Source organism: Sapajus apella, unplaced genomic scaffold (genome assembly GCF_009761245.1).
Source record: "Sapajus apella isolate SASKATOON/1434 unplaced genomic scaffold, GSC_monkey_1.0 scaffold197, whole genome shotgun sequence".
In the NCBI taxonomy this organism is placed as follows: Eukaryota; Metazoa; Chordata; class Mammalia; order Primates; family Cebidae; genus Sapajus; species Sapajus apella.
Window position 1 is genome coordinate 633307 of NW_022437137.1, and position 14880 is coordinate 648186.

Sequence of the window (14880 nt, forward strand, 5' to 3'; positions counted from 1 at the left end):
ACGCGCCGCTGCATCTAACCTAGATGCTTAGCAGAGCATCCATGAGAATACTGTTCCAAGAACACGTTTGGAGACCACTGACCAATGCACAGGCGGCCCCCCATCCTCGCAGTATCACAGGCCTGATCCCCATCTCCCTTATGTCCAGGAGCCAATCAAATGGCCAGGCTGGCACTGAAAGCCCCTTGCTATGAGGACACCCCACACCTCTACACAAGCAATTGCTCCTACCTAGACAGAATGCTTTCTACACCTGCAACTCTTCCCTTAGCTCAAACGTCACCTCAAACTTCAGCACCCCTGGAAAACTTCCCTAAGTCGTTTCACCTTCCTCTGCAGAGGAAATGATCACCGTAGAAGTCATCTTTCGGTCTTCACAACTCACAAGCTACTCTAGGGCAAGAAGTAAGTCTTTTCATCTTTTTATCTCAGTGCCTGGCACACAGGTGGTCAATATCAGCTGCTGCATGAGTAAGTGAAAGCCAGAATGGCTTTACATGTTTCTGGCCTGGTGAGGCCCAGAGACCATGACATCTGGAAGTCACTCAGCTACTAATTGCTCGGGCCCAACGCTGAGTCTGCAACCTCATGTTCTCTGCATGTTAACGTCTCAGGGATAGAAGCTAGGCCTATGAAGATTCTCAAGATGTCACAGGTCATACAATCCACTAGAAGCAGGAGCCGGGTCCAGCTTCAGCACCACAGCCCAGCACCCAGAACAGAGTCTGGCAGGCAGCCGGTGCTCAATCAATGAAGGTGCAAGACTGGTATGAATAAATGAATGAGCAAAGTGAAGTGAATCCTGCTGCCACCTCCACCTTTTACACCTACAGGGAACCTGAGTTCACAAGGTCTCAGACAGGACACGGAAGGATGAAAGGAAGCAGATGAACAGGAACAAGATCTGGATAAAGAACCAAAGGGTCCAAGTGGTGCTAGCTGGGTTGGCGGTGGCCCACTCAACAGGTGACTCACCCAGAAGTTAACTCCAGGTATATATAAAATACACAAAGCAGCCCAGGGATGGTGGCACACGCCTGTAATTCCAGCACTTTGGGAGACTGGGGAGGCTGATTCACTTGAGGTCAGGAGTTCAAGACCAGCCTCACCAACATGGCTAAACCCCATCTCTACTAAAATTACAAAAAATTGGCCGGGCCGGGTGCGATGGCTCAAGCCTGTAATCCCAGCACTTTGGGAGGCCAAGGCAGGTGGATCACAAGGTCAAGAGATCGAGACCATCCTGGTCAACATGGTGAAACCCCGTCTCTACTAAAAATACAAAAAATTAGCTGGGCATAGTAGCGCATGTCTGTAGTCCCAGCTACTCAGGAGGCTGAGGCAGGAGAATTGCCTGAACCCAGGAGGCAGAGGTTGCGGTGAGCTGAGATCGCACCATTGCACTCCAGCCTGGGTAACAAGAGCGAAACTCCGTCTCAAAAAAGAAAAAAAAAAAAATTGGCCGGGCATGGTGGCAGATGCCTGTAGTCCCAGCTACTCAGGAGGCTGAGGCACGAGGATCACTTGAACCCGGGAGGTGGAGGTCACAGTAAGCAGAGATTACACCACTGCTCTCCAGCCTGGGCAACAGAGCCAGGCTGGGTCTCAAAAAAATAAAAATAAAAGGGCCGGGCGTAGTGGCTCACGCCTGTAATCCAAGCACTTTGGATCACCTGAGGTCGGGAGTTCAAGACCAGCCTGACCAACATGGTGAAACCCCGTCTTTAAAAAAAAAAGAAATAAAAATAAAAATTAAAAATACACAAAGCCTTATACCAAGCGGTGAGGGCACCGGGATAAGCCCTGTGACCCAGGACCGGCTCCTTCCCCTGTGTGGGCCCATCTGTGCTCTGACTGTCCAGGACTCTAGCAGGACGGCGGCGGCGTGTGTGGCCGCACTGGAATTGCGACCCCCGACCCGCAGGAGCCGCCTCGGTCCTGCAGGCCGCACCTGTATTTGAAGGTGAAGCCCGTGCGGTCGGTGCCCACTCGGTATTGCCGCAGGAACTCCTTGAAGCGCCTCTGCAGCTGCGATTTGCGGGCCTGCCCCTCGTCGGCCGCGGCGTCCCCGCCGAAGCTGTCGCTGTAGAAAATACCAGGATCGTCGAATCCCGACATGACTGCGCCTGGCATGGGAACAAATGACCAGAACAGGCTGGGGCAGCGCCTGGCACCCCCTCCCCTCCGACCCCTGGGTCGCCGCCCTGAGTCCGGAGCCGGGGACCCCGGCTGCCCTCCCGGACTCCAACCCCGGTTCCCGAGAAACCTCTGTCCCACTCCAACTACGCCCCGAAATGCAGATACCTGGTGGCCCCCAGTCCCCAGTCCCAGTGGCCTCACCTCTGGTTTCCCGCACTTGACAAACCAGGGTACACAAGAACCCCCGCGTTCAGTCGCCGACTTTCGCGGGAAAATCTAGAGGCGGTGTTCGGACGCCGCAGCAGCTGCGCTCCCATTGGTTCGCCGGAGCCCCGCGGCCAGCGATTGGACCGTTCTGTGCTCCTCCGCCCCGCCTCTCGGATTGGCTGCCGAAGATGATTGGTTGCAAGGCGCAAGACCTCGCCTCCTTCCAGGCTCCATTTTGTGTGTGGAACAATTTGGCGCGAAACTTCTGCCTGGGAAAGAAGCGGCGGCGCAGGACAGCGGGCGCAAAGATGGCGGAGGGGTGGGCTGGCGGATAGCGCCTTTACGTGCTTTTTTTTTAGTTTCTTTTTTTTTTTTTGTCCTAAGACATGGTCTCGCTCTGTCGCCGAGGATGAATGCAGTGGCGCGATCACGGCTCACTGTAGCCTCGACCTCTTGGGCTCTAACGATTCTTCCGTCTCAGCCTCCCGTGCAGCTGGGACCACAGGTGTGCGTGATTTTCTTAAGATATTTTGTCCCGACGGCGTCTCACCATCTTGCTCAGGTCTCAAACCCCTTCTCTCAAATGACTCTTCCGCCTTCGCGTCCCAAAGCACTGGGATTACTAGCGTGAGCCACCGGGCCGGGCCTGCGTGCTTTTCTTAAGCCTTCTTTTAAAATCTCATGAAAAAAAAATGACCCCATTCGTAGCCATAGGGAGAAAAAACTAGAAAGTTGAGAAATGATTGGGTCCAGGTGCCCATCGCGCCGTGGGAGACCGTGCCCTGAGGGGTATCCGCTTGTCTGTGTTGGGACCGGTCCTCTGGCCTGAGGCTCTGAGGATTCCTGTCCTCCAGCGGGTGGCGGGACAGGCGGCTCACGCGCGTCCCCGACCCAGGTTCTCGCTCCATAACACACTGCTTTTATTTATTTTTATTTATTGATGATTGATTGATTGATTGAGACAGTCTCACTTTGTCGCCCCGCATGGAGTGCAGGTGTTGTACTGGACCGAGCGTAGAGAGTTAGCACCAGGACAAAAGTATGCCAGATTGCAGGGTCATTCATGATGCCGGCGACCACAGAGGACTCACGTCTCTCCAACCTGTGGCGTGGAAAGGAGGGTGCCAAGACTTTTTATACCCGAAAAACCACCTTGGGAGTGGGGGTGAGGAGCGGGGATGGGGATGGAAAGGCTTCAGACATTCCGAGGGCCAGGGGATTCTGTAAATTACCTCCCGGGCGGAGATGAGGGTGGGGGTCTCCAGACATTCTAAGGGCCAAGGGACTTTTGTCATTCCATTTGTTACTTAAGTGGTTTACAGAAGTCAAGATAAACATTTGTTTACACATTGTCTGGGTAGTGATAGAAGTCACAGATCTTAGTTACTTATTACAAGTCACAGGAGCCAGGATGGAATTAGCTTGGGCTGCTTATTTTGGTTATTATGGGTAAGCAAAGGCTAGCAATTCTGGCAGTTGCTGATAAGAAAAGGTAAGCAGTTGGCGGAGCGCGGTGGCTCACGCCTGTAATCCCAGCACTTTGGGAGGCCGAGGCGGGTGGATCACGAGGTCAAGAGATCGAGGCCATCCTGGTCAACATGGTGAAACCCCGTCTCTACTAAAAATACAAAAAATTAGCTGGGCATGGTGGCGCGTGCCTGTAATCCCAGCTACTCAGGAGGCTGAGGCAGGAGAATTGCCTGAACCCAGGAGGCGGAGGTTGCGGTGAGCCGAGATCGTGCCATTGCACTCCAGCCTGGGTAACATGAGTGAAACTCCATCTCAAAAAAAAAAAACAAAACAGTTTTGCATTTTATAAAATGGCATTGCTCAGGTTCTGGCTCTAGGCTAGCACACAGGGGCGCGATCTCAGCTCACTGCAACCTATGCCTCCTGGGTTGAAGCAATTCTGCCTCAGCCTCCTGAGTAGCTGAGATTACAGGTGCCCGCCACCATGCCCAGATAATTGTTGTATTTTTAGTAGAGACAGGGTTTCACCATGTTGCCCACACTGGTCTCGAACTCCTGACCTCAAGTGATCCGCTGGCCTCGCCTCCCAAAGTGCTGGAATTACAGGCATGAGCCACCATGCCTGGCCTCATTCCGTTTAACAGCTATGTAATTTTAGGTACTATGGTGACAAAGACTCTTTCCTTGACGGAACTCTAGCCAGGTTCCTCTGGGCTCCCTTCTAAGCGTCAACCTTGATCTACAGGCACCGTGGCTCATGCCTTTAATCCCAGCACTTCAGGAGGCCAAGATGAGAGGATCCCTTGAGCCCAGGAGCTTGAAACCAGCCTGGGCAACATAGCAAGATCCCGCCTCTCTAGAAATTTTTTAATAATTTTTTTTTTTTTTTTTTTGAGACAGAGTCTGGCTCTGTTGCCCAGGGTGGAGTGCAGCTGCAGGATCTCAGCTCACTGCAACCTTTGCCTCCCAGGTTCAAGCAATTATCCTGCCTCAGCCTCCCAAGTAGCGATTACAGGCGTATGCCACCACGCCCAGCTAATTTTTTGTATTGTTAGTAGAGACAGGGTTTCACCATGTTAGCCAACCTGGTCTCGAACTCATGACCGCCCCAGCCTCCCAAAGTGCTGGGATTACAGATGTGAGCCACCATGCCCGGCCTGAAATTTTTTTTTTTAATTAGCTGGGCATACTGGAGCACACCTGTAATCCTAGCTAATCAAGAGGCCAAGGTGGGAGGATGGCTTGAGTCCAGGAGTTTGAGACTGCAGTGAGGTGTTTTTTTCGTTGTTTTGTTTTGTCTTGTTTTTTATAAAGACGGGGTTTCACCATGTTGGTCAGGCTGGTCTTGAACTCCCAACCTCAGGTGATCGCCCGCCTTGGCTGCCAAAGTGCTTGGATTAGAGGTGTGAGCCACCATGCCTGGCCACTGCAGTGAGTTTTGATTACGCCACTGGACTTCAGCCTGAGGGACAGAGAGAAACTTATCTCTAAAAAGAAAAAAAAAGACTTAAACACTAATTGTTTCTAACAGCTGCTAACATCTCTAAAATGACTCTAGCCAACCCCCGCTAAGGTGCCTTCCTGAGAAAACTCAATAATAAATGTTTACCGTTGATTCCGGGCAACCATTGACAATGTGACCTCTGTCTCCTAGTCTCTGGGAGGCAAAAATTCTAACTTTGATCATTGCCAACTGGCAGACACAGCTAGCCTCACTGCATGTATACTGACTAACCTTTTGTAATTTTTTACTTCGCTGACTCTACTAATCATTTGCCCACACCTTCCTCCCTCAATCTTCCTTTTATTTTGTATTTTTTTGAGACAGGGTCTCACTCTGTTGCCAGTGCTGGAGTGCAGTGGCGCAATCACAGCTCACTGCGGCTTTGACCTCCCAGGCTAATGTGATCCTCCCACCTCAGCTTCACCACCACGCCCAGCTACTTTATTTATTTATTCATTTGTAGAGATGGGGTTTTACCATATTGCCCACTCTGGTCAACCTCCCTTTATAATACCCATTCACCTCTGTACAAATTAAAGCTGAGTTTAGTTCATACTGGACTCTTTTCCCTATTGCAATAGTCATTACTGATTAAAATCTCTCCTTACCGCTTTAACTAGTGTCTGGCTTTGTTCAACAATTGATAGGAAAAAATTCATTCTGCCATTCTCCTAAGAATTTAAGATAGTTTCTCTCTCTTCTCTCCCCTCTTCCTTCCTTTCTTTTTCAGTATAATGACTATCCAATCTACGCCCTTTTCACAAATAAGGAAACTGGGCCCAGGGCAGGAGAGTCCCAGCTGCTATTTGGTTTTTGTTTTGTTTTTTGAGATGGAGTCTTGCTCTGTTGCCCAGGCTGGAGTGCACTGGTGGGATCTTGGCTCACTGCAACCTCTGCCTCCTGGATTCAAGTGATTCTCCTGCCTCAGCCTCCAGAGTAGCTGGGACTACAAGTGTACGCCACCATTCCCAGCTAATTTTGTGGTTTTAGTAGACGGGTTTTCACCATGTTGGCCAGGCTGGTCTTGAACTCCTGGCCTGGAATCTGCCTGCCTCAGCCTCTCAAAGTGTTGGGATTACAGGCATGAGCCACGGCACCTGGCCTCCCTTGTGATTTGAATGCCTATGCTTTGCATACGTGACCATACATGCTCCTGGCCCTGGATGCACATTGGAATCTACGGTACTTTTCATAAATATCGATTCTAGAGCCCCATCCCAGGTCTCCAGAATTAGGATCTCTCAGTGTGGAGTCCTGGATTCCGAGGTTAAGTATCTCCAAGTAATTCTGATCCCACCATGCATAGACTGGTGTTTGGGCACCACTGGATCCTCCCACCGGCTTTGAGAGGCATGTGTATTGTTCTCATTTTGCCAGTGAACCAAATGAGCCTTGAAGTGGCATAGTCAGACTAGGAACAAAGGTCTCCTGACTCCCAGTGCTCAGGTACTGGTCATATAAAGAAACACCTTGGCCAGGCGCAGTGGCTCACACTTGTAATCCCAGCACTTTGGGAAGCTGAGGCAGGTGGATCATGAGATCAGGAGTTCAAGACCAGCCTGGCCAAGATGGTGAAACCACATCTCTACTAAAACTACAAAAATTAGCCAGGCACTGTGGCAAATGCCTATAATCCCAGCTACTTGGAGGCTGAGGCAGGAGAATCGCTTGAACCTGGGTGGCAGAGGTTGCAGTGACCTGACATCACTCTATGCACTCCAGCCTGGGTGACAGAATGAAACTCCATATCAAAAAAAAAAAAAAAAAAAGGCCAGGCATGGTGGCTCATGCCTATAATCCTCCCAGCACTTTGGGAGGCTGAGGTGGGGGAGAGCACCTGAGGTTGAGAGTTCGAGACCAAACTGACCAACATGGAGAAACTCCATCTTTACTAAAAATACAGAAATTGGCCAGGCATGGTGGTGCATGCCTGTAATCCCAGCAACTCAGGAGGCTGAGGCAGGAGAATCACTTGAACGCAGGAGATTGAGGTTGCGGTGAGCCGAGATCATGCCGTTGCACTCTAGCCTGGGCAACAAGAGCGAGACTGATGTCTCAAAACAAAACAAAACACAACACCAGAAAGAAATTCTTTGGCCAGGTACAGTGACTCACTCTTGTAGCACTTTGTGAGGCCAAAGTGGAAGGATCACATTAGTTCAGGAGTTTAGATCAGACTGGGCAACATAGTGAAACTCCATCTCTACAAAAAAATACAAAAATTAGTTGGGCATGGTGGCATGCACCTGTAGTCCCAGGCTGAGGCTGGAGGATGGCTTAAGCCCAAGAGGCGGCGGTTGCAGTGAGCCAAGGTCGAATCACTGCACTCCAGTGTGGGCGACAAAGCCAGACCCAGTCTCAAAAAAAAAAAAAATCTTGTCCCATGCTCTGCCTAGGACACCTTCAGTGAAAGGTTTTTCACTCTCCCAGATTGGGAGGCTACATATTGAGTATTTTCTTGACTTATGGCAGTAGAAAGGGCTTGGGTTTTAGAGCTGGACAGACCTCAGTGAAATCCATCCTGACCCTCAAATAGTGGTAACACCCCCTCTTTTTATTTTATTTTATTTATTTTTTTCTTTTTTGATATTTTTTTCTTAGGAAGACCTCACTCAAAACACCCCCTGAACACAGAGATGACATAGATGAACTGACTCCCACGGTACAAGAATCACAAAACACTGGTCTCCTTTGCATCATAGGAGCTAACAGCGTATGGTGTTGGCGTTTCACATGGATGTCATTTGCTTCTCACGACAGACAGGTGAGTTAGGTATTACTATATTCATGTCACCAGTAATCAAATGGAACCCCAGAGGTTAAGTGACTAATCTCAAAATGGTGTAGCAGGAATTTGAACCCAAGAATTTCACTCCAGTCCCTAATAGTCACTGAACAGAAAATACAAATTTTGCCCCAGAATCTGGTCATTTCAGCCAAATGGGGCAACCCCATCCTCCATAAAGGTGAGTCCCGCATCAAGCAGGTTTCAGCACAAAGATTCGCCACCAGCTGCTTAAATCTTGCCCGTATTCTCAAACAGACCCGCTCCTGCCAAGCCCCCATCACCTCTCCTACCGAGCACGCAAGAAACCAGAGAGGAGACGGTCAGTTCCCCAAGGATAACAAAGCTCATGAAAAATACTTCAAGTTACTATCAGACAATGTTGTTTATTATTTCACAAAAGTTAGAGACCAAGGTCACAGTGCCTTTAAACCCCTCCCTCCCCACCCACATACCGCTCAAAAACCACCCCCACCCAGCTATAAAAACAAAAAAACACAACAAAAATATTGCAGGTGAGGCTGAGCTGGGAACACAGTGGCTCCAGCAAAAATAAGACAGAAACACAAGACACAACATCTTTTCAGGTTTATGTAAAAATTGCCATGGCCCACGGGGAAAGTGATCAAAGCAGTCATGGCCATGTCAACAAGGATACTTCAAATTCATGGCTTCTGGAGGTTTGAGACAGCTGCCACTTCTGGGGCATCTTCTGGGCTCTGCTGCAGGAACTGAGGATGCTGAAGGGCAGGGATAGACCCCTTGCCCCACTCTGAAGTTTAGGCCATTGGCTGGATGTGCTTTTCATTGGGGAAGGCCTCATAGGTTCCTTCCTCCTTTCCAGAGAGAGGGACACAGTGAGAGGGCTGGAGGCCCCAAGAGCCTCCAGTGCCCAAGATAAGGAAGCCAGCCAAGAGATTTCCCTCTCTAGAAAGAAGGCCTTCCACTGGACACAGTTCATGGCTCTGGGAGCCAGCAGGCCTGCATTCACATGGCATAAAGCCCTACAGCAACTGTCGCCACCAGAAAGCTGAGTGTAAGGACCCAACGGAGAAGTGGAGCCTGGGAGCTGGTGTTGAGCGGGGGCTTCCCTCTGGGAGTCTCCACCGGGGTAGAGTCTGAAAGAGAAAACGGGGCAAGGTCAATAACAGGTGGGCGTGCATCGAGTGTCTGATGTCACAGAAAAGCAAAGCAGAGTGGCCTCAGTGTCTGTGGTACAGTCCCTGCCCAACACCAGGGTTTTGCAAGACCACAAACAGGCATCGCTCTAGCCACTGCTTGAATACCTTCAAAGATGGGTGGCTTACTACTTCTCCAAGCTGTCTGTTCTGTGTGTAGCCAAGCCACATTGTGAAAACGTTCTTGGACCCAGGCATGCTTTTCAGACTTCTGCCTGCTACCTATCCTCTCCTTAAACTTGGCCAGTGATTAGGTCTGAACTGTAAATCTTCATCTTGGACTCACAAATTTTCTTTTTCTTTCTTTTTTTTTTTTTTTTTTTTGAGACGGAGTCTCCCTCTGTCACCCAGGCTGGAGTGCAGTGGCATGATCCCAGCCCACTGCAACCTCCACCTCCCTGGTTCAAGCAATTCCCCTGCCTCAGCCTCCTGAGTAACTGGGATTACAGGTGCGTGCCACCACGCCCAGCTAATTTTTTTGTATTTGTAGTGGAGATGGGGTTTCCCCATGTTGGTCAGGCTGGTCTTGAACTCCTGACCTTGTGGTCCGCCTTGCCTCAGCCTCCCAAGATGTGGGATTACAGGCATGAGCCACTGTGCCCAGCCAGACTCACACATTTTCTAAGCATGGTGAACGGGGCCAGAGCTTTGTCCTCAGAGACCCCCTTGAGGGTATACTAGGGCTACCATCCCCACCCCCGAGCCAGGATACCACATTTTGCGAACTGCTGCATTAGGGTGACGTCTCCCTACCCCACCAGGTAGCCAAGCCCACTGGGGCTACAACCCCTCCCAGTAGAGGGATCCGTGTGGTCTGGCACAACTGAGAAAGCCGCAAGCCTGGCAGGTTAGGGTGGCATGGGAGGGGAGGCCTAACCGACCAGGAGGCAGCTAAGCTTTATCCCTTTATTGGTACCAATCCCAAAGCCACACTCCCTCCCTCCATGTTTTAGGCTTAGCGAAGGTACATTTTATGGAGGGCCTTGGTATTTTTGGAAGTTTCCCAGATGTTTTCACTACAGCCAGCCTCGATCGCTCTCAGGCACATGAGGGAGGAGCTCACGAACAACAAGACTCAGTAGGGACTTCTGCCTCTGATGGGTTCATAGCTGGATAAATGTCCCCACTCCCTGGCCCACATCAGGGTAGCAAAGGAGTCTAAATTAAGGGGCAGGAGTTTCCCATGACTTCTGAGGGGTTCTTGTGCACTTCTAAGCCAATGAGCTAGAAGTAGCTGAACCTCACTGGATTTTTCCAGGTGGGGAAACTGAGGTGGGGGAAGTCTCATGGCTTGCCCAGAGCTACACACTGAAGGTTGATCCTAGGTCCTTTTGCCTGCACTCCACTTCTCATACAAAACAATTCAGGCGGCAAGGCGTGGTGGCTCACGCCTGTAATCCCAGCACTTTGGGAGGCCAAGGTGGGCAGATCACCTGAAGTCAGAAGTTCGAGACCAGCCTGGCCCAACACGGTGAAACCCCATCTTCACTAAAAATGCCAAAAAAATTAGCCAGGCATGGTGATGGGCACCTGTAATTACAGCTACTCAAAAGGCTGAGGTTGCAGTGAGCCGAGATTGTGTCATTGCACCCCAGCCTGGGCAACTAGAACAAAACTCCGTCTCAAAAAAAAAAAAAAAATTCAGTCTGGGCATAGTGGTTCTTGCCTGAAATTGCAGCACTTTGGGAGGCAGAGGCAGGATTGCTTGAAGTCAAGTGTTCAAAACCAGCCTGGGCAACACATGGATACCTTGTCCTAACAGGGGAGGGGTGCAGGGGGGAGGTGGCAGAAAACAACACCCACCACACCAAACATTCAGAAAACAGAAGAGTAGAGATACTAGAGTCAGACAGCCAGGGCACGTCCCTCTCCATCTGTAGCCCAGAGGAAATGCCCCTCCCTGGATGCTCTCACCTTGCACTTTGTTGCTGGCCCTCTGGCGAAGCCCTGGTGCCTGTGAGGGGCTCTGATCCTTGGTGTCATGAGTCAGCAGCTCCTGCAACTCCTCAAAGAGCTAAAAGACAAAAGACACACATGCCTATCTCAGCAAGAGATGCTGCTAGGTCCCAGCTGTAGGTAGGACCTTATGTTATGCTAGGAAATACTTTGGAAATAACAAGATGGTAAGAAAAATGTTGCATATTCATGTCCCTTCAACCCACCTTCAGAGGTCAGCTATTCCAAGCTCAGTTGGCCCGCATGCCTGCTCCTGCTCTCCCCACCAATAACAATGATCCTGGATTTAGAGTTCACTGTGGCCACACGTGCCCTCAGCCTGTTTCTCCATGCAAAAGGCTGCATTGCTTGTTTTGAAATAATATTAGGCCGGGCGCGGTGGCTCACGCCTATAATCCCAGCACTTTGGGAGGCCGAGGCGGGTGGATCACGAGGTCAAGAGATCGAGACCATCCTGGTCAACATGGTGAAACCCCGTCTCTACTAAAAATACAAAAATTAGCTGGGCATGGTGGTGCGTGCCTGTAATCCCAGCTACTCAGGAGGCTGAGGCAGGAGAATTGCTTGAACCCAGGAGGCGGAGGTTGCAGTGAGCTGACATCGTGCCATTGCACTCCAGCCCGGGTAACAAGAGGGAAACTCCGTCTCAAAAAAAAAAAAGAATATTAAATGGCCTCCTAGTACATGCACTCTTCTGTGGCTGCTTTCTCCTCTTGAGTTTAGATTTGTGAAATTCAGCTTTGGTGGGTGATAACAGGGATAATAATGTACCTACATCTTCGGTACCATGAATGGTATTTGTCAGTCTTGCAGATGAGGAAAGTACAGATTAAGTGCTTTGCCCAAGGACCTACCCAGAGGTCAGGTACCAAGAGCTGTAACTTTTTTTTTTTCTTGAGACATAGTCTCCCACTGTTGCCCAGGCTGGAGTGCAATGGCATGATCTCGGCTCACTGCAACCTCCGCTTCTTGGGTTCAAGTGATTCTCCTGCCTCAGCCTCCCAAGTAGCTGGGATTATAGGTTTGGGCCACCATGCCCAGCTAATTTTTATATTTTCAGTAGAGACAGGGTTTTACCATGTTGGCCAGGCTGGTCTCGAACTCCTGACCACGTGATGCACCCGCCTTGGCCTCCTAAAGTGCCGGGATTACAGATGTGAGCCACCGTGCCCGGCCCAGTTTTTTTGTTGTTTTTTGAGACAGAGCCTTGCTCTGTTGCTGTTTCCTAGGCTGGAGTGCAGTAGCACAATCAGGGCTTATTACAACCTTGACCTCCTGGGCTCAAGCAACCCTCCCACTTCAGCCTCCCAAGTAGTTGGGACTACAGGCGCACGCTACTATCCCTGGCTCATTTTTTCTTTTTTTTTTTTGACAGGGTCTCACTGTGTTACCAGGGCTGATCTCAAACTCCCAGACTCAAGCTATCTCCTGCTTTGGCCTCCCAAATTGTTGGTATTACAGGCGTGAGCCTGAGAACCAGTTCTGACTCCAAATCCCTGTAATTTTAATTTTTTTTTTTTTTTTAAATAGACACAGGGTCTCGCTGTGTTGCTTAGGCTGGTCTGAAACTCCTAAGCTCAAGCAATACGCCTGCCTTGGCTTCCCAACATGCTGGGATGACAGGTGTGAGCCACTGCCTTTTCTTTTGACTACACTTCTCTGAAAAACACAGATTTTCTTGAAGGACTGATTGGATTTTCTGAGCGGAGAGGGTGGAAAGGAAAGGCCTTATTCCATAATCGGGGCCAGGACTAGAATCTTCTGCAAAACAAGGCTGGGAGTAGGGAGCCAGGAGGGCATGAGCCCAAGACTCAGGCCCCATGGCACCTCCAGAGGTTGGCAGAGAGACAGGCTCTATGACATCTGGTTAGAAGAAGCCCCTCACCCCTCCACCTCTGCTCCAGATTCTTCCAGGCTTCACCCAAACCCCACCTTCCCCCTGGATTTGAGGCACTTGTAGAGAGAGGTAAACCTCTCTGGCTAGCAGGCTGGGAGTCCCTGGAAGGCAGAGGCCACCTGTAACCCTGGGAGTGCCAACCTGGCTACACACTAGTGCACACACAACTTCTACGTTGCCACAGAGAGCTATAACTGATTCTCATGTCCCATCATGGCAGTAGCGAATGTCTGAGGGCTTTCTCTGTGCCAGACACTGCTGTGGGGACTTTCACTGCTGTGAACTCACTCAAGCCTTACAAGTCTAAGATGTAGGTACCATTATTATCCCTTGTTTACAGGTAGGGAAACTGAAGAACAGAGAAATTAAGGCATTTGCCCAAGATCACCCAGCTAGTAAGTGGCAGTCCTGGAACCCTGCTTCCGTGTGTTAACCGTGACCCTCCCCTCCCACAGCACTCTCCCCTACAATGAGAAGGGACTGTTGGAGGAACAGCTCGGGGAGGCAGAAGCTGCCCCAGGCTGCCCGACCCTCACCTGGATGTTGAGCAGGAACGCCGTCTTGGCCTCTTCCATCACCCGCTGCCTGACTGCGGGAGTCATCTCCAGAGAGTTCATGCGGGAGCGGTAGAGCTGCTTGAACTTGGTGGCACTGTCGATGTTGGGGAAGGTGAAGAAGGCCAGGCCCTCGCCAGAGTTGGGCAGGTCCAGGGCTTTCTGAGCAATCTTCTTGAGCACCTGGCCCCCAGACAGGTCACCCAGGTAGCGGGTATAGGCGTGGGCCACCAGTAGCTCGGGCTCTGCACGCCCCACCTCGTGGAGCCGCTTCACATAGCGCTGCATGGCCGGTGTGTAGGGGATCACCTCCTGCCAGCGGGGCCCATACCAGAAGGCCAGGTCCTGCTCCAGGGCGGCCTTGCGGTGCAGCTCTTCTGGGAAGTAGAGAGGGGCGAACACTGGGCTCTCCTTGTTGCGCTCAATCTCCTCCTCCAGGGCCATGTAGATGTGGTGCAGGGAGGCCAGCACCAGCTGAAAGCAGAGCGAGCAGGTCGGGCCACCAGCCACATGGAAGACCCCCACCTCCATCCGTCCCCTCCACTCCTGCCTTTGAGGCCCTCATCACTTCCTAGCTGGGCTCTGATTCCTTCCGCCACCCCTCACTACAATCCTCTTCACACAGCAGCCAGAGGGATTTTTACAAGAGAAAAAGACAACCGTGCACTTTCTCAGCCTACAACCCTTTACCCCATTGGGCAAAACAAGCAGCCTAATGGAATCCTTATATAAAGATTCAGCAAACTGGCCCAGTGCAGTGGCTTATATCCCTGTAATCCCTGCACTTTGGGAGGCTATGGTGGGAGGATTGCTTAAAGATAGGAGTCTGAGATCAGCCTGGGCTACACAGCCCAAACCCCACCTCTACAAAAAATTATTATTATTATTATTTTTTTTTTTTTGAGACGGAGTTTTGCTCGTTACCCAGGCTGGAGTGCAATGGCACAATCTCGGCTCACCGCAACCTCCGCCTCCTGGGTTCAGGCAATTCTCCTGCCTCAACCTCCTGAGTAGCTGGGATTACAGGCACGCGCCACCATGCCCAGCTAATGTTTTGTATTTTTAGTAGAGACGGGGTTTCACCATGTTGATCAGGATGGTCTCGATCTCTTGACCTCGTGATCCACCCGCCTCGGCCTCCCAAAGTGCTGGGATTACAGGCTTGAGCCACCGCGCCCGGCTACAAAAAA

At 50.8% G+C, this 14880-nt stretch overlaps 2 protein-coding genes and 1 long non-coding RNA gene across 4 annotated transcripts in view; 1 reads left to right on the forward strand and 2 right to left on the reverse strand.

The window, feature by feature from the left end:
• MCM5 (minichromosome maintenance complex component 5) overlaps window positions 1-2486 on the reverse strand; it is a 22435-nt gene extending 19949 nt beyond the window's left edge. Inside the window, exons 1-2 of one of the 2 annotated variants that reach the window (XM_032269717.1) lie at window positions 2341-2486; window positions 1952-2126 (exon numbers count right to left, since the gene is read on the reverse strand). In XM_032269717.1, the coding sequence (XP_032125608.1) occupies window positions 1952-2118 (167 nt within the window). In that variant the 5' untranslated portion in view covers window positions 2119-2126; window positions 2341-2486. Of the gene's footprint in view, window positions 1-253; window positions 1043-1951; window positions 2127-2340 lie in introns of those variants that run through there. The other variant, XM_032269718.1, reaches the window with a different exon arrangement.
• LOC116543823 overlaps window positions 1-14880 on the forward strand; it is a 126463-nt gene that overhangs the window by 44766 nt on the left and 66817 nt on the right. The window lies entirely within an intron of this gene.
• HMOX1 (heme oxygenase 1) overlaps window positions 8470-14880 on the reverse strand; it is a 12490-nt gene continuing 6079 nt past the window's right edge. Inside the window, exons 3-5 of the mRNA XM_032269729.1 lie at window positions 13673-14164; window positions 11198-11297; window positions 8470-9223 (exon numbers count right to left, since the gene is read on the reverse strand). Of these exons, the coding sequence (XP_032125620.1) occupies window positions 9093-9223; window positions 11198-11297; window positions 13673-14164 (723 nt within the window). The 3' untranslated portion in view covers window positions 8470-9092. The remainder of the gene's footprint in view (window positions 9224-11197; window positions 11298-13672; window positions 14165-14880) is intronic.